Here is a 26,999-nt window from a genome sequence, read left to right as displayed (position 1 = left end):
CAGACAGTTTATATGATTTCAGATGCAGTAGATGAGTGAAGAAAGGCTACAGGATAGGACCAAACAAAGGAAGAGGTGCAAAAATTATGTGAAAGGTTCTAAAAAAATATCATTTTCACATGGTCCGCGAGAAATGTGGGGAGCGAAGGTTTTGACTTGAATATACTCTATATGGTAGATCTAAATTAAAGAATTTAAGAATAAGTACAAATGCATTTTATCTTTTGTAATACATATATATAATGACAGTGAACAAATAAACGTAATTTAATTGTGGTCATTTTGATCCCCTTCAAGGTTTTTTGGTACATGAATTCTAGGGTTAAACAGATTTGCTAAAATCAGATCTCAAAGCAGTTTTCTGGACAATATATTTTAAATTTCCTTGTCCTGGCTAATAAGCTCCCATATTTCAACCTAAAGTTCAGTGTCATCCATGTGCTACTAATAGACTAAATAAAAAGGGCAGTACAATCAGTGTGCATCCAGGTTTAACAATGTACACATAATAGCCCTTCTTACAGTCATTTATTTAGGATACAGGAAAAGGGATGGACCAAGAACCATGTGACTGCATGTGTTTAGGAACTTAGGCTGTTCTTTCACCTGTAATCCTGATGGTTGTCCACAACAATCACTTAAGGCAGGACTCAAAAACAAGTTGTTTTGCTGTCGTTGTTTTTGCCATAGTTCATATTTCTATGTAGGCTACTCTACAAACATTTGTACTGAAACACTGCAACATGTGACAGTCCACATACCTGAAACACTCTCACACTGACCCTGTGCCATCGTTATTGTTGAGCTCTGGTTGAGTCAGGAGAGTGCCAACCAAAAAAAAAAAACTCAGATAGACTGCCTGAAAGAGGGAGCACACACTTTTAATCCTACAGCTAAGCACATGGCTGCAAAAAGTGAAGAAAAGTGTGCAATACTGTGGGAAGAGGAAGTCAAAGTCCTCAACGTCCCCATCACGGTGGCTCAAATACATCTAAAGGGCAGGATTACAGGCAGGAAGGAGAGAGATTGTGAAAATCCCTTCTCTGTCCTTGATAACTCCATGAGAATGCATGGAGAATCAGCTCCTTCCTTATTGGGATTCCAGAGTCAAGGGCATGAGTGAAAACCGAACAACGTACAGATGGTGATCAGTCCAGTCAGTGCAAACCAAAATAGGATCAGCTGTAGTGCAATTAGGCATGACACTAAAAAATGAATTAGATTTAATGAAACTGATTGTTCACTAAAATGTGCCAGAAGATAATGAGAACCAACTGCCAGAAAGATATGGACAGCAGGACAGAGACACAAAGTCATTTTTTGTCAAAAAATATAGCATTTATTGGCCACATTGTAAGAAAAAACCCACTTGCCATGTGTAATCAAATAACCGCATCCAAGACAGCAGGATAGAAAGATGCATTCAAAATCACAATTGCAGCTCAGATTGCAACTTCCATCAGACATCTTTCTTGACATTCGGCAAGAAGAACGAATGACGATATTCATATTGAACATTTAAAAAAAATAACAACAGCAATGATTAGTCTAAAAGATGAACAAAGTACTTTTGTGCAGTAGCTTCGCCATCAAAATTGAAATAAATTGGAAGAATAATAATTTGAACAATCTCCTTGATCTTTGCAATTAGAGTATTGGCATCACAAAAAAACAACCTAGACTTATTGGAAAAATGTGCCTCTATATCTACATTTTTGCATAACACAAATACCATACCTACACATGTAATACAAAATAGGTGGTACAGCATTCCACCTTCAATGCAGAACGTCTGTGTAAGATTTCTGTGAAACACAGTTCAACAAAATAGCACAAAGGTGTGTAAAAGTAAGGTAAAATGTCATGGTTACTTCAGCAAATGCGTCTTTATTTAACACTATCGATTGGGTTTAAGGTTGGGTTTAGTATGAGGTATGTTATTTTCAAAAAATAGAGCATTAACCTTTTAGCACCACTTACCAGACATTTCATTTCTAAACTGCCAACTGCATGAACCAGTGTAATAAAATGCTAACACTGTCAGATTTCTTGGTTTCTGCAGGAAATCAAACATGCTTTTGTGTGCCACTCACTGGACATTTAACTTTTACAGTGCCAGGAAATATGCAAGAAGCAATGTAATATCATTTTTGCAAAAATGTCGCCACAGGTACATTTTTCATGAGCCTGAATTGACAAAAAACATCCTCTAATCAGTCAGAGATATAGATGTTTACATGCAAAATTAAATTAGAAACTAGATTCTAAGTGTGTCAATTTGGTTTTTAAACCAATTATAACTTCTGCCTGTTTTATTAAACACATTTTAAGGCACTTAAAGGTACACATGACTACATTTTTTTAGCTTATATAGCATAATCAGTTCAAGATTTTCATGTAAAATGCAGTAGATACATGCAAAACCTACATCTAATTTCAGTCAGAATGAAGAGAAGCTTCCTATAAAGAACAGCTACAAGCAGACTTAGAAGACAGCTATCTATTTAGGTAGCAGACAGTTCGTTCGCTTCTGGAGCAGAGCCGTAGTAAATTTTGAAAGCAGAAGAGTCAGAACACTAGACCCGTCTAATATGCTGCCCATACAGAGATGCCATCCTCTCATGCAGACATTTAAAGGACGCTTGCCTTTTGATCTGAGCTTCCTACAAAGCAAAGTGAGGTCTTGATGTTTCATCTGACACATGATCTGCTCTCTGCTCTCTTCATCTCTGACTTTGTAACCTGAGTGTTTAATGTTAGCATCCTGCATACAGATTAAAGCTATCCTGCATGGAACACGGAACAAACATATCCATGAAGAAACCTGGTAAAAATATCACCAAATACTCACTAATGAAGCCTTAGGTTGTTCTCTTTGCCTCTTTCTTTCTTTCTGGGCTGCGTTCCCGTACAACGAAGTAACCCGCTGCTTCACTACCATAGTACGATGCATCGTTGAGCAAATCAACTAGCTAGTCAGGACCGTTTCCCGAAACCGTATTGTTGCAAACCTGTCGTTCAGCCACGGTAGTTAACGATGTCACGCAGGTGGTGGAGTAATAAATTCTTTAAATGAATCTATTTGAGATCGAATTAATGCTAGATTTTTTTTGCTATAAATTATGGACATGGCATCTGAGGACTGCTTCTTGTTTTTCTAAGTTTTTCTTTATTTCCAGATTCAGTCATAGGCTTGTTCTTAAAGGTGCCCAAGAATGCTTTTTCACAAGGTGTAATATAAGTCTAAGGTGTCTCCTGAATGTGTCTGTGAAGTTTCAGCTCAAAATACCCCATAGATTTTTTTTTATTAATTTTTTTAGCTGCCTATTTTGGGGCATCATTAACAATGCACTGATTTACACTCGGCGCCGCCCCCTTAAATCGCGTGCTCCCTGCCACACGAGCTGTCGACTATATTACAGCGCATTTACAAAGTTCACACAGCTAATATAACCCTCAAATGGATCTGCCCTTGTGTAATCCCTTTCATAATGTTGGGAACATGGGCTGGCATTATGCAAATATTGGGGCGTACACCCCGTCTGTTACGTAACAGTCGGTGTTATATTGAGATTCGCCTGTTCTTCGGAGGTCTTTTAAACAAATGAGATTTATATAAGAAGGAGGAAACAATGGGGTTTGAGACTCACTGTATGTCTTTTCCATGTACTGAACTCTTGTTATTCAACTATGCCAAAATAAATTCAATTTTTGAATCTAGGGCACCTTTAAATACTAGAGCACATATGTACATGCACACTCTTCAAAAACAGTGCTTACAATCTTTTGACAAACTAAAATATGTAAATGGCATTTGTATGTTTTCGAAATAAAATATATGCATTGTACTTAATGTCAGCTTGCTTATTTTGCTCAAGATAATGATTTATTAAGTCCACATATCATAAAAACAAGAAACTACACACCCCAGGTCAACAAGCATGTTCTTTCACTAAAAGAAAAGATTGTCAAGCAGCCAATGCAAATGAAATTTTAATACCAATGAACGTGTGCTGAAAATAACATAGATACAGAATTATTCAGAAATAGACCATTTTTGCTTTTTATGAGTTTTATGAGTGTTTATGAGACAAAGCAGCAGTTCCGTAAAGACTATTTGTAACACGGTTCGTAGATGTGGGAAGAAGGAGGCGAGAACCGGCGAACATTTAACAAACTTTAATATATAAATAAACCAAAAACCAAAGGAAAGTAATGCCGGCAGACCCCCACGGACATCTGCCGGCCACACAAACATAATAAAACATAACGTAAAGTCCAGGCCTGGTCCTCTCTCGTCCTTCACTGTCGTCGCTCCTCCTTTTATGCTTCTGGAGCTCCTCCGTGAGAGACTCAAGGCCGGTGCGCCTCCCAGGTGGAGCTCATTAACTCTCACGCCACCAGCCTCGTGCCGTTCCATCACGGCTCTCGCCCGCCCTGGTCGCCGTAGTATTTATGGCATATTACTTCTTACTCAACTATTATATCAAGCCATATTCCTTTGAAATAGTGTAACTTGTGATTGGGAAATGCATAGACTGGAATATACGATCATGTCGACAAGCATTATATAGATCATGCACAACCACCACCATCACCACGTTCTATATCCAGCCTATCCCAAGTGAACTATCTGATAACAACACAGCTGAAGAGGGGGATCAGCTGCAAGATCAATGTGCATGCAGCTTTCAGGTTAGCAGTAGGAAGCTAATCTCCGTAAAAACGGATGAAGGACGGCAACAAATTGTTTTGTAAAACTCTGCTATCACCAAGAGAAAGCAGCCATAAGACCCTGCCAGTCAATTCCGGGGAGATATTATCAAGACAGACATCATAAATCAGCCGTCTTAAGCGAAAGGAAAAGGAAAAACAACGATTAAGCATCAGAAAGTTACAAGGAAGGAATGACTTGGAAGACAGCAAAAAATTTACGAGAGAGGAAGAGAAATGAAGTATAAAAAGAGAGCTATAAAGATAAATAGATGAAAAATGAAACATGTATGAGAGAGAGATAGAAATGCTATGGTTACAAGGTACCGTAGCTTTAAAACTGCCTGCCTGCCTGGTTTCAATCAATGCTATCAAGGCCACAGAAAAGCATCTCCAGACTCCAATCAAATACCTGTTCTGAGGGACAAATGTCGACCATGTCAATAAACAGAGCATTAAAGCCAGCACAGAGGAGTGAGACTAGCAGAGCAGATAAACATACTTCAAATAAACAAACGTAATTCTAAGCTTTAAGATAGGATTAATAAGATTGTAAAGATACACAATTCTCAATCGGTGATTGCATTTAAATGTTATGCTGTTAGTTTTCCGCATTAAAGACCAACCGTGAGTGAGATTGTTAGCGGTGATGGAATCTAATGCTCGATGGAATCAGCTCAGCATATCTGAAGTGAATGAATTTACATTTCATCAAAAAGATTGTCAAACGGAGGAGAACGAAACGGATAAACATCCACCCACTCTTCCCTGGATACAAAGCTTGTGCACATATGAAAATCTTATTTGAAGAGAGTGCAGGAAAAGTTTCTGGGTTAGAGTTCGGTGAGGTTAAGGTCAACGGCATGCTCGTGACTGTATGTGCTGACGTGAAAAGAAACTCGGGTGTTGGTCTAAGGGATAGTTCACCCAAAAATTTAAATTCTGTCATTAATTACTCAACCTCATGTTGTTCCAAACCCATAAGACTTTTGTTCATCTTCAAATCGGAGCGATTTCTGTCCCTCTGTTGACAGCTACGCAACTGACACTTTGACACTTCAAAAAGTTCATAAACGAATCCATACGAATAGAGCGGTTTAGTCCAAATTTTCTGAAGAGACAAGATCGCTTTATATGCTAAAGAGATTTAATTCACATATAAACATTCATCAACTCACACATCATTTGTGGTAAACAGAAGCTCAAGCATGTTCACTTGACGTGAAAGAACCAATGAGGTTCATTCTCGTGTGTTATGAAGCACGTTTGAGTTTCCGCAAGAACCAATGAGGTTTGTTCTCACGCATAAAGCAGGTTCAGTTGACCTTCTGTTTATGTTTGCTCAATGTTTATGTGAATAAAAAATGTTTTTGTGAATAAAAGCCTAAATTCAATCTGTTCATCATACAGTGTATAAAGTGATCGTGTCTCTTCAGAAAATTTGGAAGGAATTGTTGCAGTCTGATTGCCACAGAAGAATGTCTCAATAAGCTTTAAATATGTCTGGTGGGTGGAGGTGTTGAGAGGCTGTAAACCACTCCAGTTAGAACCGGATCTGTGAAAATTAGAAAAGTTGCTGGCATTGTTGGGAGTAAAATGTGTAACTATGCTATTTATTGCCCACTTCCAATTGATACCAATCTAAACTAGCAAATCTGCAATTTTAAAGTCAGAGATTTTAATATGAAGTCAAATACTTCTCATCAAATTCTTGCAAGACCAAATTATCTAAGCTATAGGTTAGGGTATCCACATTAATCCACATAATTTGATGCACTAATATATTAACAAGATCCATAACCATTAATATCTTTGATTGTAGGTTCTAAGTAATACTACTGCTTTTGGGCTACATCATCTTTTAAAGTCACCTGCTTGCCTTATTTCATTTCCCCTGGGAAGCCATCCAGATTCTTCACCAATGACGTTCAATACGTGTCCCTTTACAAGAAAGGATATGCAAAAATAACACCTGATGTTACCCAAACTCCATAATGTACAGCAGAGATAAAATGAAATACATAAAACATTTTGTGGTTTCCATCAAGAGTTTGTTCTAATGCTCTGATCTAATTTCAGAATAGCATTCAGACTTCAAAAAAAAAAAAAAAAAAAAACTACAGTATTCAAAATGTATTCAAAAGTTCTTTGCTTTCACAATCTCACTGTAATTTACATCAGGGTCTTTGGAGGACAGCTAACATCATTTCAATGCAAAGGATTCACATAGAACATCCAAGCAAGCAAACATCAAACAAGCACTAGAGGACACTGACCAAAAAAAAAAAAAAAAAAAAAAAAAAATCTGCCATACCTGCTGGAAATGGTACTGCATATATGGAATCTCATTGTCTGTCAATCATATTTCAAACATGCTTTTGAACTACAAGGCTTCTTTCTCCTATCAACTCTCAGAGTCTCATTTCTATTGGTAGCTTAGCAGAAGAAAAAGTGCTCTCCTTAATTCATTACATGCTTAAAATATCATCTGAGATTCCATACATAAGTTCATCAGCTCATCTCGTACCTGAATAATAATTAATTTGTATATTACAGTTATGGACAAACAACATATCTTTAGTATAACTACATATAAGCCTATTAGTAGCTTTGTAAATAGCTACATTTTCCAATAAGTAGAGGCGTAGAGCAAATGATACTATACATGGTTGTTTTTATGTCACATTTATATCACACAAATAGCTTTAAAGCTGAACAAAGCAACACAGCTATAATGCAAACACAACATTAGGAGTCATTTTCACAGCATTTTTTAATATGAACAAACCTGTTAAATAAAATGCAATAAAATAAAAGTCTGATTAACTTCAGTGAAATTATTCATTTGTAGAGTTAATAAAAATTAACATATTAAAAAATAAAATAAAATAAAAATATGCAAATAACATTATTCCAGCATAATCATAACTTTAAGGGGCAGTTTCCTGGACAGAGATTAAGCCTAGTCCTAGAGTAAAATGGCCCTTTAAACCAGATTAACAGAAATCTGCTTTCTCTGTCATAGTTTAAAATAGTCCTAGACTTAGTATAGTCCAGAGTTTAATAAGCTGATTTCCTGGAGGAAGACTAGAGCTACTCCAGGACTAAACTGAGTCTTAAATTAAAGCTATCAGGAGGCGGGTTTAACTTCAGATTAACGTTATGTTTCAAAGAAGACATGTATCACTTGGACATATATCGATATACACTGTGTGTATATATATATATATATATATATATATATATATATATATAAATATATAATGATAATTTTTTGATGCTGTTCACTTTATTCAAACAATTCATTTTGATTTAACACCATTATTTCTGGTTCAAATGTTATTGCTTCATGTTAAACTGACTTGAAATTGTTACTATTTGAATTCCCTTGATATTTCAATCAAATAACCCTATCAAAAAGGACTTTCACTTCCAAACCTGCTTTGCACCAGGCTGAATTGGGAGAGTAAATGTTGAAATAAAGTGTTATTTTTTTTGCATTTTTACCAAGATGAGAAAATGGAGAGACTTCTTAATATTTAATGTTCTATTATGTTGGTATTTAAAAGTTTCTGTTACGTTAGAGATTACCGTTGTGTTGAAGTGTTGAGCTTGTACTTGGGGTTGAGTACCTGCCAACAAGATTTGTAACAGTTTTAATACCAAATTGACTGCTATGATAGTGCTTTGGATTAAACCAGTAATCCAAAGTCATTTCTAGACTGCCAGCACAAAACATCACATGTGTAAACAATAGTTACGCTTAGTTTGTTGCTACGTAAATCACAAGACAAAACAAGAAGTGTTAATAATCATAGTATTATTATGTATATAGAATTCATCTATTTATATAAAATTCATTACAAACAGATTTCCAGGCATTTCTTTTTTTTCACAGCTGATGTATTTTGCTTGCTTTAAAAGAACTGTCTCGTTTAGTAAAGTGTTTTTTTTGTTTGTTTGTTTTTTATTGCAGTCTTTTTCTGCTGCCATTGTTTTCATTGGATTTGCTCATCAATTTCATGCAATTTTAAGCTTTTCTTGGTTCATCCCATGTTTTATAGGCAACCTCTCTCATGCTAATTCAGATTAGCACAGTTGGTTTTAAATTAATCTGGTTTATTTTAATTCAGGACTCCATAGTCCAGGTTTTAGTAATCTGTACTTAATCAGTGTTTCAGGTGAAATACAACAAACCTAAGGCGAAAAAGACTGGAGACCTCAACAGATCCTTTCTGCTTGGAACAATGCCATTATGAGTGAACTATATACTATGCGATACATGCAGTAAGCGGGACCTGCGGCATGCGCACACACCTCTTGGCTTATACAGAGACGTCCTTGTTGATGTCTACACTTTGTGATTCCAACAGAAGCTGTGAGCTCTATTCCACTGTCAACCTCACAATAACACTTGCAACAGCTCAGCCTCGCAACTGTGCCACAGCTGCTTCAAAACTCCTTACCATCTGACATAATCAAAATGCACTTTCACAATCACCAGCTGGAAACCTTTCAGATTTAAATTTTTCTCAGGACACTCTATAATTCAACGCCATGCGAATCTAAATTGCACTTCTTCTTTTTTTTTTCATCTGCCATTGTAGACTTGATACAGTGTGAGCTGGAGAGTGAGGCCTGACCACATCTGAGTTGAAGCTGGAATAATGGAATCAAGCAGGAAATATGCATCTCTAATAAAGCACTTGAGGAAGCCTGTCAGGGAGCACTTACCACAGATGACAACATGCAAGGAATAATGCAGACAGATAAGAGTTTTGGTTTGTGATTTTCTTCCATTCCTTTTACTTTACATTTTAACATATATTAACATAGTACATTTTAAAATATATTAAAATAGAAAACAGTTATACACTGTAAAAAGTAATACACTATATCTACTCTAGGGCTGGGCGATATATCGCATGCGATTCTCACGCGCATTTCGTCAGTAAAGCCGGTTCCCTGATTACCGCTAAATCGCCATCACCTGCTTTCAAATGGAGCGTCATTTAACAGACAGAGCCGTAGTTCACCGATAAGCCACGCAATATCACGTTCATATCGCAGATGAATCGCCTTCGATAATGAACGCGATATTTGCGTGGCTTATCAGTGAACTACGGCTCTGTCTGTTAAATGGCGCTTCATTTGAAAGCAGGTGATGGCGATTTAGCGGTAATCAGGGAACCGGCTTTACTGACGAAATGCGCGTGAGAATCGCATGCGATATATCGCCCAGCCCTAATCTACTCCATAAAATTTTGGCAACAGATTACAAGCAATATTATTAATTAAATTCAACAAATAGAATTGAGTTAGAATTAATCAAATTAATTGCTTAAATGTCAACCAAGTAAAAATTAAACAAAAATATCTGAATAACTGGCAGACGTCAAAGATGAATTAAGAACTCTTTATTTTTTATTGCCAACACCTGATGATAGCAATAGAATCACTGAAGGAAAGAGAAACACATGAATTAACACAGGTTTAGATGTTGATTTTATTGAAAAAGTTTGGTCACTATTATGGTGATCAGTGTTTCATTTAGTTGGGCAGTTTGATTCTTTGCTTTTTATGTCAGTTTATGGTTTTTGTAATGGTGTTTGCTAATTTTACACATTTTAAATGGTTGACTTTTAAGGAATTAATTTGATTAATTTTAACTCAAATTCTTACATGTTGAATTTAATTAATAACATTGCTTGTAATCCGTTGCCACAATTTTGAGTAGATAGAGCGTATTACTTTTAACAGTGTATTTTAAACTGTAATAATACTGTATTTCACAATATTACTGTATTTTTCATCAAATAAAGCCTTTCACAGAATCACAAAAAACACTTTTTAAAAAATTAAAATAAAACAAATATGTTAATTCCTATCTAAAAAGAAATGTATGTAGGGTAAGGGTTAGTTAAATACCTTAAATAAAGTATGAATGTAAAGTCCACACAAGGATACAACAAGGTTGTGTGTGTAAGTAGGTGTAAATATTGATTGCTATAGTGTGTAACAGCAGGGCGCCTGGATTCTAGACGCTAGCAGAGCTTGGTGTTGTGATAAAAAGAAATGCTCATCTCTGTACAAAACAACACAAACCCTTTTCCACAGACATCATCAACCCTTCAAATCGACTGGAGAAACAATCCTACTTCCTTCTCCACAAACAGTCACAAGTGGGGATTTGGAAAGATGAAAAAAGTTTTCATTTCCACTCCATTCATATACTTCATCACATAATCTAGGGACAGACTTAAAAAGAAAGTTTTTTTTTCCCCTCTATGCAGTAATATTTAACAAACCTTCAACTGCAGGGAAGGAATGACTCAAGCTAGCAAACCAAAAAGCTCTAGATGTTTCAATGAACAATGAACAGGGTCAGTAAACTCTATCACATTCTAAAGAACTACTCATTAAAACCTAGATGCTTCAGAAAATTGCTTGCACTTACAACATGAACAAGGCCAACACTTTCTACACACACACAATTAACTGGAAAAAACAACAACAAAACAATGGTTGTTACTTCACCTTTAAAGCATATATTTAATTGTCGTTTTTAGCTCACTGAGCACAAAAAAAAAAAAAAAAAAATTTTTTAAATGGTTTTTTGGAAGTTCTTTAGAAGAATAGACAAGTTATTTGATCAAAACCTCATGGGATTTCATGGGCTCCTAAAAGCAAAATAAAGTTCAACACCTGCACAGCATGGGAAGTGGCATCATTCTCCTGTGGCATATGATTTTGGATCTTGTTGAGACCGTAAGAATGAACAATAAATAGAAGAGAGGTAAGTAGAGAGAGAGAGAGGAAAAAAAATATTGAAGCAGAAATCAGGGCCCTTTGTTTAGTCTCACTTATAGACATATATCCATAGAAAGAACAGATCTATGAGTGTGAGGAACATTTTGGAGTGTCATTTTGGTATATTTCTTGCAAATTTACCAACTTACGAAAAGAGATTTAAAGGGTTAGTTCACACAAAAATGAAAATTCTGTCATTTATTACTCACCCTCATGCCGTTCTACACCCGTAAAACCTTTGTTAATCTTCGGAACGCAAATCAAGATATTTTTGTTGAAATCCGATGGCTCTGTAAAGCCTGCGTAGCCAGCAATGACATTTCCTCTCTCAAGATCCATAAAGGTACTAAAAACATATTTAAATCAGTTCATGTGAGTACAGTGGTTTAATATAAATATTATAAAGTGACGAAAATATTTTTGGTGCACCAAAAAAACAAAATAACGACTTATATAGTGATGGCTGATTTCAAAACACTGCTTCAGGAAGCTTCGGAGCATTATGAATCAGCGTGTCGAATCAGTGGTTCAGAGCGCCAAAGTCATGTGATTTCAGCATTATGGTGGTTTGACACGCGATCCGAATCATGATTTGACACAGAAGAATCATAACCCTCCGAAGCTTCATTAAGCAATGTTTTGAAATTGGCCATCACTATATAAGCCATTATTTTGTTTTTTTGGCGCACCAAAAATATTCCTGTCGCTTTATAATATTAATATTGAACCACTGTACTCACATTAACTAATTTAAATATGTTTTTAGTACATTAATGGATCTTGAGAGGAAATGTCATTGCTCCCTATGCAGGCCTCACTGAGCCATCGGATTTCAACAAAAATATCTTAATTTGCGTTCTGAAGATTAATGAAGGTCTTACGGGTGTGGAACGGCATGAGGGTGAGTAATAAATGACATTATTTTCATTTTTGGATGAACTAACCCTTTAAGGTATATTAAGCGAACTGTGTTTTTGTGTTTGTCACTTTTTTTCCTTTGTTTTATTACAGCACTCAGATTCTATTGCCAGCCAGAGTTAGTGTGATAAATTACAAACTCTAAAAGGGGAAAAGAGTCTGGTTTAAGGGCATGAGTGACTTGTCCTTTTTACACAGGTTTTAAACCTGTAACCTTCAGGTCTGGCCTGTTAAAGAGCCCATGAAATCAAGTTTTGTTTCTTATGGTCATTGTCTTTTTCAGCTTTAGGGTTATCTACGCATATGCTAGTGTAATTCTAATCATTGACAAGGATTGATGTTTTTAGAAGATATCTGTTAAGAAGGAAGATGAAGGAAGATGAGAGAGGTGAGGAAACAGATTGCTTGCTACTTAAAGGGGGACTCAGTGATATTTCAAATACACTGTCTGGAAGTTAGTCGGGCCGAGTCCAACAACAAACGTCTAACCAATTTGCATTAGGGGGCGTATGACGGTTGAGGAGTGAGAACGAGCAAGAGGGAGATTTGAAAATAATAATAAAAAATAAAAAAACTGCAGAACGAGAGATGGGACACGATACAAAACAGCTCAAAAGAATATCACTGGAATGAAGGTTCATGACTGGGCAAGCGCTTTAGGGCCCGGTTTATATTAGGAAAGCTTTCCACGGTGGAGAGGGCTAAGAGGGAAGGCCTGAAAACTGCTTTGATCCCGCTTCTCATGTGAGTAACACTGGGTTTTGATTGTCTGGAGTTGCTGTGCTGTTTGCGACTAACAACGATCACTTTGTATTTAATCTTGTGTACTGTATGTTCATTTTTTGTGCTTCCTTGTTGTTCGTTCATCAACTGCGCTTTATTTTTCGTGAAGCATTTTGTTGCACGTCAGCTGTGATAAACAGACATCCACTTGCATTGCGTGTGTGACAGCGGCCGGATGGCGAGAGTTCTGCAGTTAAACCACTGTGCGCTGACGGCCAATAGAGAATATGGTGTTTAGCGGCATTGGTAGTGCATTCGCCTCGCATGCCAGCAACGATCGGGCCGGGGTTTGAGACCGACTCAGAGCAGGGTGGTTAGTATTGGAGTGTGAGTTTTCGAGGCGGAGCAACGAAGAGAGGGGTGGGTTTGTTTGGGTTGATTTCAAATATCAACAATGTCCAACAGCGTAGTTCAAATATCACTTACTGCACCTTTAAAGGGTAATCTAAACAAGGAAAAAAAAGAGGCAGCATAGGGTATGACAACACTGAACAAGGAACTGAACAAACTGAGGGCTGAGGGGCCATTTACACAACACAGTTTTCAACTAAAAATGGAAAACTTTTTATGCGGTTTGGTCATGCGTTTGGTGTTTTGGGGGCCTGAAAACGCAAATTTTTGAAAACGGGTTTGAAAGTGCACGTTTTTGAAAACGAAACCATTATTATTGCTGGGTAAACTACAAAAATGCGAATTTGTGAAAGGCGCGTAGTGTTTCTTTACAAAGTGACATTGCCAACTACTGGCCTGGCATCATATACAGCAGATCTGTGTGAACGGGATTGTTTTGACAACACTGTACGCCTGTACACAAAAAACGCAAAGCAAAATGCTTTCAGTTTTTGGTACATCATTATCATGTAAACGTGCCCTTAAATGTAAGAGATAACAAGCAACTCAACAAGAACCAGGTGTGTAACAAGATCTTTAACCATGACAACCAGGAAACTGAAAGCAACATATGAAAACAAGGAAGGTAAACTAATAATTAACTAGAACACAGGCAAAATAGTGACAAAGAAAACCATGACATTAATTAAACAGAAGGCAATAAAACTAAACATAACAAGACTGTGACAATATCTGCGTTTAAAAATCAATTATGTTTCTCCAGTGTGGTTGTTGAATACCATACTAAGATGAATGCCTTAAATGGGCCAATTCTATATGGACTGTATAAGTTCATGTATAATTTTAGTTAAGGTTTCTTGCATCAAAGGTACTTCAGCTGAAAATGAAAAAATACTATTAGATATAGTGACCTTGAAAGAACCTTTAAAAATCTTAAATGCATTAGGCGATCTGTTAAGCACTAAATTTGTTTCCCCCCTGTTATTAATGAATATGTAGACTTTTGATAAAAATTATTAGTGCACATGTATCATCTATGTTGTCATCCCATGCATGCGGCAGAATAACTGCTTGCATTGGGATGTTAAATCCACAGGGCATTGCTCAATCACTGAGTCACATATCCCTGGTGTCCAGTCCAGTCCACACCCTGATGGGCCAGATTCTCCTCATCCGTCAATGGAGTCACGACCTTGACTCGTAGCCAGTCTACACCAAATGGCCGCATTTAAAATCACTTTAAAAATCCAGCACTTCAACAGCCTAAGCGCATCGTCTGGCGTTAAGCTTCCGCTTTCTGCAACATGATTTAAGCGGCACCTCAGCTGAATATGCTGAACTATTGTTTGAATTAGAGACAGCCATAAATCAAAATGCCTGCATAAAATTACCTCAGGACAGAGATACTGTAGCGAAACAGGGAGAGGAAGAGCCAGAAAAAACTGCACAAACACCAGAACACAAATATAACAGGCAATCTCACTCTCTCACAGTCCTGCCTCTTAGTCCTCTGGCCTCTTCTAAGCAGTTTCTTTAAATAAAAGCGGAATACATTGAGACCAGGGTGCAAAATTCACCAAAAGCCTGTCAAGGCACCGCTTCTGTACACTGAGCTCATGAACATCAACACACTCAACTAGAGTTTCTCAATTTAGATTGCTGAATCTCAGATTAAGATGAGCCCCTCACATTGGTCAATTCTACACTTTTGTAGCTGTATATATATATATATATATATATATATATATATATATAATTAAACTAACTATCACTCACATGGGGAACTATAACTGATGTGGTACCAGAAAAATCACTATCAATCACCAGTGATTACAGAATCAATATTCACGCATATCTAGAAGCTAATGATGAAGCATCACAGCATACAACAAAGTAGTTTTGTGTCATACAGATTAGATCAAAATGAAAGCAGTGTGAAGCATTCTTCAGCTTTGACCTTAAATCAGTACTCATCTATCTTACAACGCTTATTGACTTTAACCTGTCTCAAGTAGACGGGTTCATTTTACAGAATACTTTGTTGAGGTGGCACTCCAAAAAAAAAAACCTGCATGGGAGTGCGTGTGTTCGCTTAATAATTCAATATCTGTCGCTTTTGCCCTCAAAGGAACTGAATTGACACTCAGTTTGACAATAACCAAACTTATCATGTCTCATAATGTTACTGCGGAGGTCTTAAAGATCTTTTCTCTAGACAATTCGGCGTGTGGAAAATATAACAACAGGTGTGATCGTGTTAGTTGGCATTCATGTTCTCAGAGGGCATCCGTCTAAAAAAAGGCATCACCCTTTCGATTTTCTATTTGCTTTGTCCGAGAGGTGCACAAAGACATTTGACTCTAGCTTGGATATTAAGGGAGTGTTTTTTCACAAATCATGACATAAACTGACTCCGGTCAACCTCAACACCTCTTCCTCGTCATTTAAGTACACTGTAAAAAATGACCGTGATTTTAACAGTAAAAGACTGTAAAAATGCTGTGGTGAAAAACTGTCAATTGGTTTACAGAAAGTTTCTGTACTATATACGGTGAATAACTGTAATAGATCTAACGGTACATTTAATGTAATTTTACGGTAAAATACCGTTAAATTCACAGTTTTTGGAAGTGAAAAATAACAATTCATTGTAAAATTTACAGTGAAAAACCGTAAATTGACATTCCCACAATTCCCTGCGTGACACTTCACATTTGATATATTTTCGTTGAAATAACTCTGTTTCTTCTTAGTTTTTCTCATTTTTTTCTAATCAGTTATATACATTAGGGTTTTATGTTACATCTAATGTTGTTAAATTAAGGTTTATTGCATTTTTAAAATTTCATGCATGTTACCATGATGGTGTTTGTGTGAATGACACTGTGTGCTCCTTCTATATATTAGTGTTGTCCTTCTCAGCTTGTGGAAAATCTGCTTGTGATGAAATTTGATTCATCATGTGACTCTTATCACCACTGTGTTTGGTGACTGTCAGTGTATTATAAAGATACAAAACAGATATTAGTACTTCATTAGGTTGGTAAATTAACATTATATCAGTTAATGAAATACGTTATTTTACCGTAAATTTAACAGATTATTTTTTTTTATGTTGCTACTGTATTTTTAACGGTAAAGTTCTGGCAACCACAGCTGCTGTTTTTTTACCGTAAATTTTACTGGGATTTTTTTTACAGTGTAGCTGGTATATTTCCAGAGATCCTCCTGAGATCATAATAGAGTAAGTGAATGGAGAACCGAAGCCTCGTTTTCAGCCGGGATGCCGATTCCAAATAAAGTATTAACGCCATGTTAAGAATCCATTAGCATTCCCATGATTCCTTGTGCCATATGCCCCCATTATGTGACTGAACAATGAGAAAGCTGAGGCGAACAACTTTGGGGAGTTGTCACATTGTGCTGAGGAGTGTGCGAGAGAGAAACAACGAGGAAAAGAAAGGGAGCGTATGGCAAGGGTCGGGAGATGAAAGCTGAGAGCTAAATTCCACAAAAGCTTTAAATTGGCCATATCAATCAGTCTCTCACCCACAGAGCAAATGTTTTTCTCCGCTTGTTTATCTGAAATCAAACTCTTTCTTCCACAGGCTGCATCTTATGTTCTGAGCTATTACACGCTTCCTGTACAACATATTGCAAGAGGAATGGCTGAACAACTATTTTATTTGTCACTGTAGTGAGTTGAGTGTAGTAATATATTACTATTGTAGGGTAGAATGCACTTTACAATTGACAAGTGCCAAAACAAATATATTTATATGGCACTACTATTGTTAAAATATTAATGAATGATGACATTGTTTTATTAATAGAAGCCAGAGAAATTAAAATGGAAACGAAAGAATTTTGGAAATAATAAAACTGGATTTCATACAACCCTAGATATCCAATTCCTGACAACCTTGACTATTATGGATGTGTAAAACTACATACTTTCAAAATTGAATAATCAACCTTAAAGCTGAATAGCTATGTATTCAAAAAAAAAATGAATTATATAAAACTAGTCCACCTGACTAATCATTTTGACATAGTATGTACAAATCCAAAACTCGATCAAAAAAACTGCTTTATCTGCACCCATGAAACTTTAATAAATTGCAATGTTTCTTTCTTTACCAAGCAATAAGAACAACATATTTCAAGGGATTTTATATTTACAGTACATAGTAAATCCTCACACCTGATAAAATACAAGGGCAATCAGCAAACTAACCAATTATCCAATAAGCAAAAAGAAGACATCTCTGGTCATTTAACCCTTTACCATATCAGATTATAGCCGTATATTAAAGCTGTGTTCTGCTATCTTTTTTTTTTTTTAAACTTCACAGTGTTTACAGACCACAGGGACACTTAATCATATAAATGATTAATCCACTCATTAGTTGTTGGACCAGTCAACCTTCATGATCCCACCTATTCCCTATTGACTACTAATATTCCAATTATGAATTAGATTGATACTACTGAATGTTCATAAACCCCCAAGGCAATGGCATTTTAACAATCGCCCCTTCGAGATCAAAGCAGCCAATTCACATAATAGTCAAACAGACTGTTGGCCTCATATCTTAAATTTTTTCCAACCTAGCTTTGAAAATTCAGCTTCAGGGATTTTTGATCCAGACAACTGGACTGTCTGTCCTCAGAGCTGTGCATGGTAAATGGCATCTCTGTGAGAGGTCAAGGTACATCATCAGATCAAAGCATGTGTGAGTGAATGCAGAAGAGAACAAGGACAGATACCTGGATCCGTATTACTACGTCTATGGATGCTAATGTATTTCGTCAAAATAAGCTAACACCAAACAAGCTGGCATTCACGTTTACAGTCACAAGGTGTAAAAAGGACAGGACAATACCAAAACTTTACAGTGCGTATATGCCCGGCATTTGCACTCAGCCATTAATGTTGAGAAGAGAAAAATGCTCCAGGTCTCCTTTTAATTGGAAGCTTTTATAGAAAGATATAGTTTTGTTTTATAAGATCTAACACTTCATTCAGGCAGCTAATTCCCTGAGAAAGACATAAAACCATGAAGTAGTGGTTTAAAAACACATAATTGCTCAGAATAGTTTAATGGGATTTTCCATCAGACAATGACGATCTCTGCTTTTTTGAAGGGAAAATGTCTGTGCACACAACCGTTCAAATGTTTAGGGATGATATATTTAATTTATTTATTTATTTTTAATGTCTTCATGCTCACAAAGTCTGTTTTTTATTTGTTTAATAATCGTAAAAACAGTAATAATGTGAAATATTATTACAATTTAAAATAACTGAGTTCCATTTTGACATAATTTAAAGTTGTATTTATTCCTGTGATGGCAAATTTGAATTTTCAGCATCATTACTCCAGTCTTCAGTGTTACATGATCCTTCAGAAATCATTCTAATATGCTGATTTGGTGCTCAAGAAACATTTTTATTATTATCAATGTTGGAAATGTTCCATTTTCAATGGTGGAAATGGAAATGTTTCTGTTTCTGTAAGTATTTAAATGTCCTTATTGTAACTTTTGATCAATTTAATGCATCCTTGTTGAATAAAAGTATTAATTTCTTGGGGGAAAAAAAATATTACTGATTAAAAACTTTCAGACATTTTTTAAGTTGCCCTTCTATGACTATAGAAGGTGACTAAACTACCAGTAAAACTTGACAATTTGTTTCTCATATATCTAAGAACAAAAGAAGGAGGCTTTGAAGAGGTTTTAATTTAAGGGTACCTTTACATGACAACGATGTACTAAAAACTGAAGTTTTTGTCTTTGTACAGATGACAACGTTATCAAAACTATCCCTGTTCACACGGATTTGCGAAAATTATGAAAAACACTATATTACGCAGGCCAGAGAAGTAATTGGCGATGACACCTTGTAAAGAAAGACTACGTGTCTGTGCATACGCATTTTACAGAGCACTCATGCCAAATGTGCATACCTATCCACCTTTTTTTCAGTTTTTCAGTTTACTGCACTTGCACTAGCGCCTAATACATTGGAAGTCTCACACATTGAAAATCTCTCGCATTGAAAAATAAGGTGGATAGACTAAACACACAATACGCATGCACCGTTTTCAAAGATTTGCGTTTTTTCAATGGCATCGTTTTCAAAAACTTGCACTTTGAAACCCGTTTTCAAAAGTTTGCGTTTTCAGGCCCCAAAACGGCATTGTTGTGTAAATGTAAGGCCAAAATGCATAAAGTTTTCCGTTTTTGAGTTGAAAATGGTGTTGTGTAAAGTAAACAGCCCCTAAGATAGCTCTGATTCATTAATCAATTTTGTCACTACATAATTCCCATAGTTCCAGTTGTGTTTTGATGACTTCTAACATGAGGAAAATAAAGCAAATAAGTTGTGTCCAAACTTTTGACTGATGGTATGGAAGTCCAAGAAGTTTTCTTGTTTGTTCATTTACAAACTTTGCTTTTATTTTAAACCCAACAAACTCTATATACCCTAGACACAAGTGAGCAAAGAAAAACCAAGTCTAAAATGAGATTCCTGCTGTGAGCTCTGGACGTCTGGAAACTGAACAATGTAATATCCAGCATCATCCTATATTCAGCCTGCACTGCTCTGACAAAACCTGTTTTCTACACTGTCCAGTAATCAGCCAATACAAGACCGATTTCAAACACGCCATCAATGACATTATGATCATCATTGATCTACAGTAAGTTGATTTTGCATACTAAATATATGTTATTGTGCGTTGGTGTGGATGCTAATATAGTTATCATTCTTGGTGTGAGAGGCTTTAGCCCAACCCAAACACATATAGCACATCTAAAGGCTAAAATGATCAACAAAACCAAGTTTCAGTTGAGTTTGTAGGTTAATAAATAAGAAACTGCAAGTATTATAAATCTAACAGGACATTACCTGTGTGACCAGTGGCTCCAACAACCTCTCCACAGTCAGCGTGCGAATCTCAAGACTCTTGGGGTCCCATTTTAGCAAGACTGGGGATGTAGCACTCGTCATGTTTACTGTGGAAAGAAAGGAGATGAGAGAAAAAAAAAAGAAGAGTGAATTTTTGAAAGGAGGAAAGAGATGTTAAAAACAGAGAATGACAGTTTAATAGGACGATAAAAGGAAAAGGTGCAGACATCACAGACTCAGTTATCAGTTTCATGCTTCATGACTTTCTTTACAAAATCAAAGGCCGGTGAGCCTGCCGCACATCTATTATTAAAACAGAAAAGCTTCTCCATTGAAAAGTCTTTTAATGTTGCACATCCATCACGCTAAAATGCTAAAATTGAGACTATAAAAGATTCAGATGACACATTATAATACAGGCTAATGACTTCAGATTGAGTCTTAATGTGAGATCCAGACATTGTTGTGCAAGTCAGACTGCATTATCTCACTTTTAATGAGGAAAAACAAACAGAGAGACTAGAGTGATCATAATATATTAACCATAAAGTGATCTAAATTTCTCAAATAGTAAATATGAATCTAAAATACAATTGCAAAGTTCTCAAACTTCGCAAACTTTTCTGTTCATTTGGTATCTGAGTTCACATCCAGTACACATCCAGTTTTTTAATTGAATAATATTCTTTTTAAGGAATTGCTATAGCCCACCAAATTTACGCTTTCAAAACAACAGAAATCTAGCAACATGAACAGAAAGTACTGCAGGACAGAAAAGGGTAAAGTATATAAAAGAGCTAAAGTGCCATTTACATTCTGTTTACATTGCCAAGACAGGCATTTTCAGATTGCCACGGTGTGTAACTGTAAAGTGTGAGTTTGCACTCCTCGTGATAACTTATTTAAGTGTCGGCCATCAGCCACCCTGATAGAATCAGCTACTGAAAAAATGGTTTTGGAGAACCACTACTCAAAATCTAGAAACCCTCCATCCATGACGTCTTAGGTTAGTGAGTATTGACTTTCATTTGGTAGTGGGGATCCCGTAACGTAGGCGTTTTCAATCATATTGTCATTCATTGGAGCACTGGCCTAGATTCCCTCCTGCATCTTTAGATCCTGCATACAGATACTCATTACAAAAAACATATGCACGTACGAAGCCCGGCTCCAGGCCCTTTGAACACTGGTAATGTAAGCAGGTGCTTCCTGATTAAGGTAGACATCTGAGGTACAGGATCAGGCCTGTGTAGCAGGAGGGAGAAAAGTTTACCTGACTGAGGGGAAACTTAAGAGAAAAAAAAGCTGCAAGAAAATGTGGAAGAAAGAGTGAGAGAGAGAGTTTGCGATTTCCTCAGAAACAACTTTTACACAGTTTTTCTTTCTGTTCTTTATATTTGAGTGTTCCATTTCACCTCTGTTCGGGAATACTGATGTTACGTTCACAAATCGGCGTGTTTGAACAAATCTTTCGAGTGAATGAATAATTCTAGATCACTTCTGTGAGTTATCTCTCTTTTGAAGCGTGTATCCTGCTTTCATGGCTTCAAAGATAATTACTATACTTACTATGTAAAACAGCATTTGAATGCCAATTATGAAGGAACATTTCAGTGTGTGGACTTACTGAATGAACACTTCCACCACTGAACAAATCACAGTTTTTTTTTGTTTTGTTTTTTTTTGCATTATTATTTATTTTTAAATAATATTTTAATTTTTAGCAATATAATTTGTATTAGTTTGGTTTTTATTTCTATTTAGCTTAATTTATATTTATTTCAGTTTTAGCTTTAGTAATTTTAGTACTTCAACAAATTTATTTCATTTCCAGTTAGTTGCCAAAGCAACATTTCTGATATTTTATTTTAGCTATATTTCAGCTTTATTTCAGTTCTGGAGTCAGTTCACATGGAAGAACATGAAATATTGTAATGAAGCAAGATGTGAAATTACACACAACAGGATAGCCTTACATCATTTGTACAGTACTTTAAAGAGAGAATATGACAGATATAATGACGTGCTGAACAGGGCCGAATTGTTTTTCCTTTTTAGGGGGTTCATAAAGATTGTGTTCAATGATGTGCCATAATAGTGTCACATGATGAGGAACAGATAAAAATGTATAATTTTTCCAATACTAGAAACAAGAAATGCAAGAAACTTTTTTTTTTTCATTAATAGAATGACACACAATGGAACAGTCTGGTGTGAGAAGAATCAGCATGAGATCAAACCATCATCCGCTGTTTGCTCCAGTCACGGTTCCTCGCTTGCCAGTGAGCATCACCATTCTTTTGTGCTCAAAGTGTGTTTCATATTTCCTCTTTTCTGATGTAGCTGTCAATGGATCCTCAAGAGAGGCTCCCAACAGTCTCAGTTGCCATGTCAAACACTCCCTAAAGCACAGTGTCAAAACACACACTCCAGAGTCCTACACAACAGACTTAAAGGTGATTAAACCACACGTTTGAGATCTCTCCTGCTCAGTTTTACACCAAATTTACACCTTAAAATTTACCATTTACACTTCACGACTTAAAAATAAAGTGGGTCAGTGGGTCTTTGCAGTTCAACAAAAACCCTCCTCTTATCAAGAACCATACTTCACTATGCAGGGTTCTATGCGGTTCCCTGGAGATTAAAAAAAAAAAAAGTCTTTGATGTTACATTATAGACTCTTTGGATCACTATTACAGTTTCTGGGTCCTTTGAAGTGGCGAATCTCAGGTCTGTTTTGATAAGGTCATAAGCAGTAGGGATGAAAACTATGCTAAATGCCAAAAAGGAAAAAGAAAAAAAAAGAAAATAAGCTCACTCATAGGTAGGACAGAAAAATAAATAGTTATTTAAAAGGGATAAAACACTTCCCATATTTTGCGTTGCACATTGGTGACCGAAATTACGAGGAAAAAACATCTTAAATATGCACTACACGTCATGTTATATCCTAAACAGTGTTTAAAACAAAAAATTATAAGTCTCTAAAGCATGAGGATTTCACAACATGGTTATTTTGCACATGATAAACTAAATTTTTATTTTTGCTGACTAAAATGTTACTTTAATTGTCTAAAATAATGCATAACTTTAATCAAAAAAAAAAAAAAAAGTAAAATAAAAACACTGCATGTTACCTAAATAATGTTGGGTCTGTGTGGTTCATGGTAATATTAAAGGTCCCGTTCTTCGTGATCCCATGTTTCAAACTTTAGTTAGTGTGTAATGTTGTTGTTAGAGTATAAATAAAATCTGTAAAATTTTAAAGCTCAAAGTTCAATGCCAAGCGAGATATTTTATTTAACAGAAGTCGCCTACATCGAACGGCCAGTTTGGACTACATCCCTCTACTTCCTTCTTTAATGACGTCACTAAAACAGTTTTTTGACTAACCTCCGCCCCCAGGAATACACAAAAAAGGGCGCGTGGTCTTGTTGCGCTCCCACGGAGAAGAGCAAGAGTTGCGTTTGTAGAGTGTGTTTGTCGCCATGTCGTCGAAACGCTGTTATTTTCATCCCGCAGTCCAATCACCTTTGTTTGGCCTTCCCAGGGACGCTGTACTTAGAGATCAATGGTTACAATTTATGTTTAACTCGGTTCCCGAAAATTATAATCCACATGTAAAACTATGTGCAGCATATGTTTACAATAACACTGAGCGCATGCATCTCCACGTTATGGTAAGAGGCGTGACCTTTCCGGGCAAGATGCGCTAAGAGCTGCTGTCGAATCACAACACAGGAACCGCTGGCACAATCAGAACTCGTTACGTATTTCTGAAGGAGGGACTTCATAGAACAAGGAAGTCATCAGCCCGTTTTTATGACAGTGGAAACAGCGGTATACAGATAAGTAAATTATGTGAAAAATACTGTGTTTTTTTTTACACGCGAAACATGAACACATGTTATATTGCACACTATAAACACAATCAAAGCTTCAAAAAACCACGAAAAACGGGACCTTTAATAATTTTCAGTTTTTGGTTAATTTTACTACTTTTGAACAATTCTGGTAATGTTTAGCCACTGTAAAATCTGGCTTCTCCAACAAAACTAGTTGTGAATCACCACTTTAGCACCCTAGATGGGTTTTCTAGTACTAGATAATTAATTTTTTTTATTTTATTTATTTTTTTTTAAAATCAGGTTTAGTAATTCACTCCATGCTATCAAGGCTAAAAACCGCACACTCCAAGAAAAGCGAAATAGATTTTACATGCATTTGTAGGAAAGAAAAAGGTCTATTTTCACAGCGAGCTGACCAGTATATCACACAGCCACTTCCAGAAAAGCACGTCAGAAGGAAGCTGTGCAAGATCTATTTCAGTTCCATTATCACCGAATAATGCCTCAATTATCCTGCGGAAATAGGAATAATTACGCTATTTGTGCCTGGTTGCCAGGATGATAATAACAGCAGTCATAACGAGGAGCGCGAAATGGCAGAAATGTGACACATTCACACATGCATTTTCTACACACTGGAGTCAGAACGGGTCAGCAAGCTGATTGGTTCTGATCCATTAGTTTTCATGTGGAGGAACAGCCGTGTTAACTGAGAGACTGCCACAAAGACAAGGAAATCTTTACTGTTGATGTGACAACACATGCTTTTATTGTTGTTGCTGTTATTTCAGAAACTTGTTAAACTTGTATTATCAGAAAAGCCCACAAATGAAGAATGAAAACATATAAAGATATTCTATTGCGACAGAAGAGTGAAACATTATGTAGACACAGGCGCTACAAAAAAAAGCCTTAAGAAGCCAATATATTGGTTGTTGTATTTTATTTCATCAAATATAAGCCATTTATCATAACTGACCTACAGTTAACAGCAATCCATTTAGCCATCAAATCAATCTGGCTGGGATAGAAAAATATCCTTTTTGCGGAAATTACATATGGGTTAGAGGGCATGATTAATTGCATTTACCACTTGTTTAAAAAAAATGAAATCCCACTAGATTAACGAAATCAAACTGAAAACCCTTATATAAATAGTGATAAGCGTCTGGGCTGTAAACCTGTGATGCCGTGTGACGTTTAAACACTAGAGAGGATTAGAGACAGCTCAATTAGGCCAGACTCATCGTGACCTCATCACACACACACACTTTAAGCACAGACTAAAGCCAGCGCAGCCATTTTTGACCTCTTTTGTCCACTCCAACTCCTCACGCTGACCTCAATATGCCGATGCTAGTAAGTTTTAAAAAGTGTGTATCTGAGACTGAGAAATAGAGACAAAACAGAAATAAAATAAAATGGAAATGAATGAAACTTTGTGTGTTTGTTCATTCGAGAGAATGAGGACACTGGTTCACCGGAAATATCAAAGGGCGCCTGATTCTGTTTTGCATATTCCTGCCTTGCATCCTAAATTTAAACCCTAAGCCTAAACTTCTTTGCAGCCCGTTCCCAGAGATCCTGCCCTGGAGTGGTGAAGATTAAAGCTTAGATTAACCCATGCTAAATATCATAAAATTTAGCCTTTTTTGCTGATCTGGTGCCAGCTTCTCTACCACAACTCAAAGAATATTCATTGAAGGTCTCATTGTCAGACAGTCTATCAGCAGTTTCAGGTTAACTGGTCTCAGATCTGTGAAATTTTAGAAGAAGAAGAAGAAGAATACACAGTGCATTGCAGTTTGTTGCGTATGGGGCTGCATAGCACAGACCAGTCAGGGAGCCCATGCTGACCCCTGTCCACCACCGAAAGCACCAACAGTGGGCACGTGAGCATCAAAACTGGACCACAGAGCAATGGAAGAAGGTGGGCTAGTCAGATGGATCACATTTTCTTTTCAATCACCTGGATGGCCGGGTGCGTGTGCATCGCTTACCTGGGGAACACATGGCACCAGGATGCACTATGGGAAGACGGCAAACCGGCGGAGGCAGTGTGATGCTTTGGGCAATGTTCTGCTGGGAAACCTTGGGTCCTGCTATTCATGTGGATGTTACCTACCTAAGCATTGTTGCAGACCATGTACACCCTTTCATGAAAATGGTATTCCCTGATGGCTGTGGCCTCTTTCAGCAGGATAGTGCACCCTGTCACAAAGCAAAACTGGTTCAGGAATGGTTTGAGGAACATAACAACGAGTTTGATGTTTTTTCTTGGCCTCCAAATTCCCCATATCTCAATCCAATCGAGCATCTGTGGGATGTGCTGAACAAACAAGTCCGATCCATGGAGGTCCCACCTTGCAACCTACAGGACTTGAAGGATCTGCTGCTAACATCTTGGTGCCAGATACCACAGCACACCTTCAGGGGTCTAGTGGAGTCCATGCCTCGACGGGTCAGGGCTGTTTTGGCAGCAAAAGGGGGACCAACACAATATTAGGAAGGTGGTAAATTCATACACTAGCCAACAGTTATTTTTCCTCACATTCAGTGCTTGGAGAATGCTCATTTTAGACTCTGGCTGAGACGCTAACTGTGTCTCGCACACAGCCACTAAATGGCTCCGCTAGTTCTTGTGGCGCTGTCGG

At 36.8% G+C, this 26,999-nt stretch overlaps 1 protein-coding gene across 3 annotated transcripts in view; it reads right to left on the bottom strand.

Annotated features, from left to right (window-relative positions):
- The window catches only part of LOC125272053 (catenin alpha-2-like), a 453,892-nt gene that overhangs the window by 407,523 nt on the left and 19,370 nt on the right, over positions 1-26,999 (bottom strand). For all 3 annotated transcript variants that reach the window (XM_048196616.1, XM_048196614.1, XM_048196615.1), the window contains exon 2: positions 20,495-20,601. In XM_048196616.1, coding sequence (XP_048052573.1) covers positions 20,495-20,596 — 102 coding nt within the window. In that variant the 5' untranslated portion in view covers positions 20,597-20,601. The remainder of the gene's footprint in view (positions 1-20,494; positions 20,602-26,999) is intronic.

The sequence above is a fragment of the Megalobrama amblycephala genome, linkage group LG7 (genome assembly GCF_018812025.1).
Source record: "Megalobrama amblycephala isolate DHTTF-2021 linkage group LG7, ASM1881202v1, whole genome shotgun sequence".
NCBI lineage: Eukaryota > Metazoa > Chordata > Actinopteri > Cypriniformes > Xenocyprididae > Megalobrama > Megalobrama amblycephala.
This window is presented reverse-complemented; position numbering and strand designations above follow the sequence as displayed.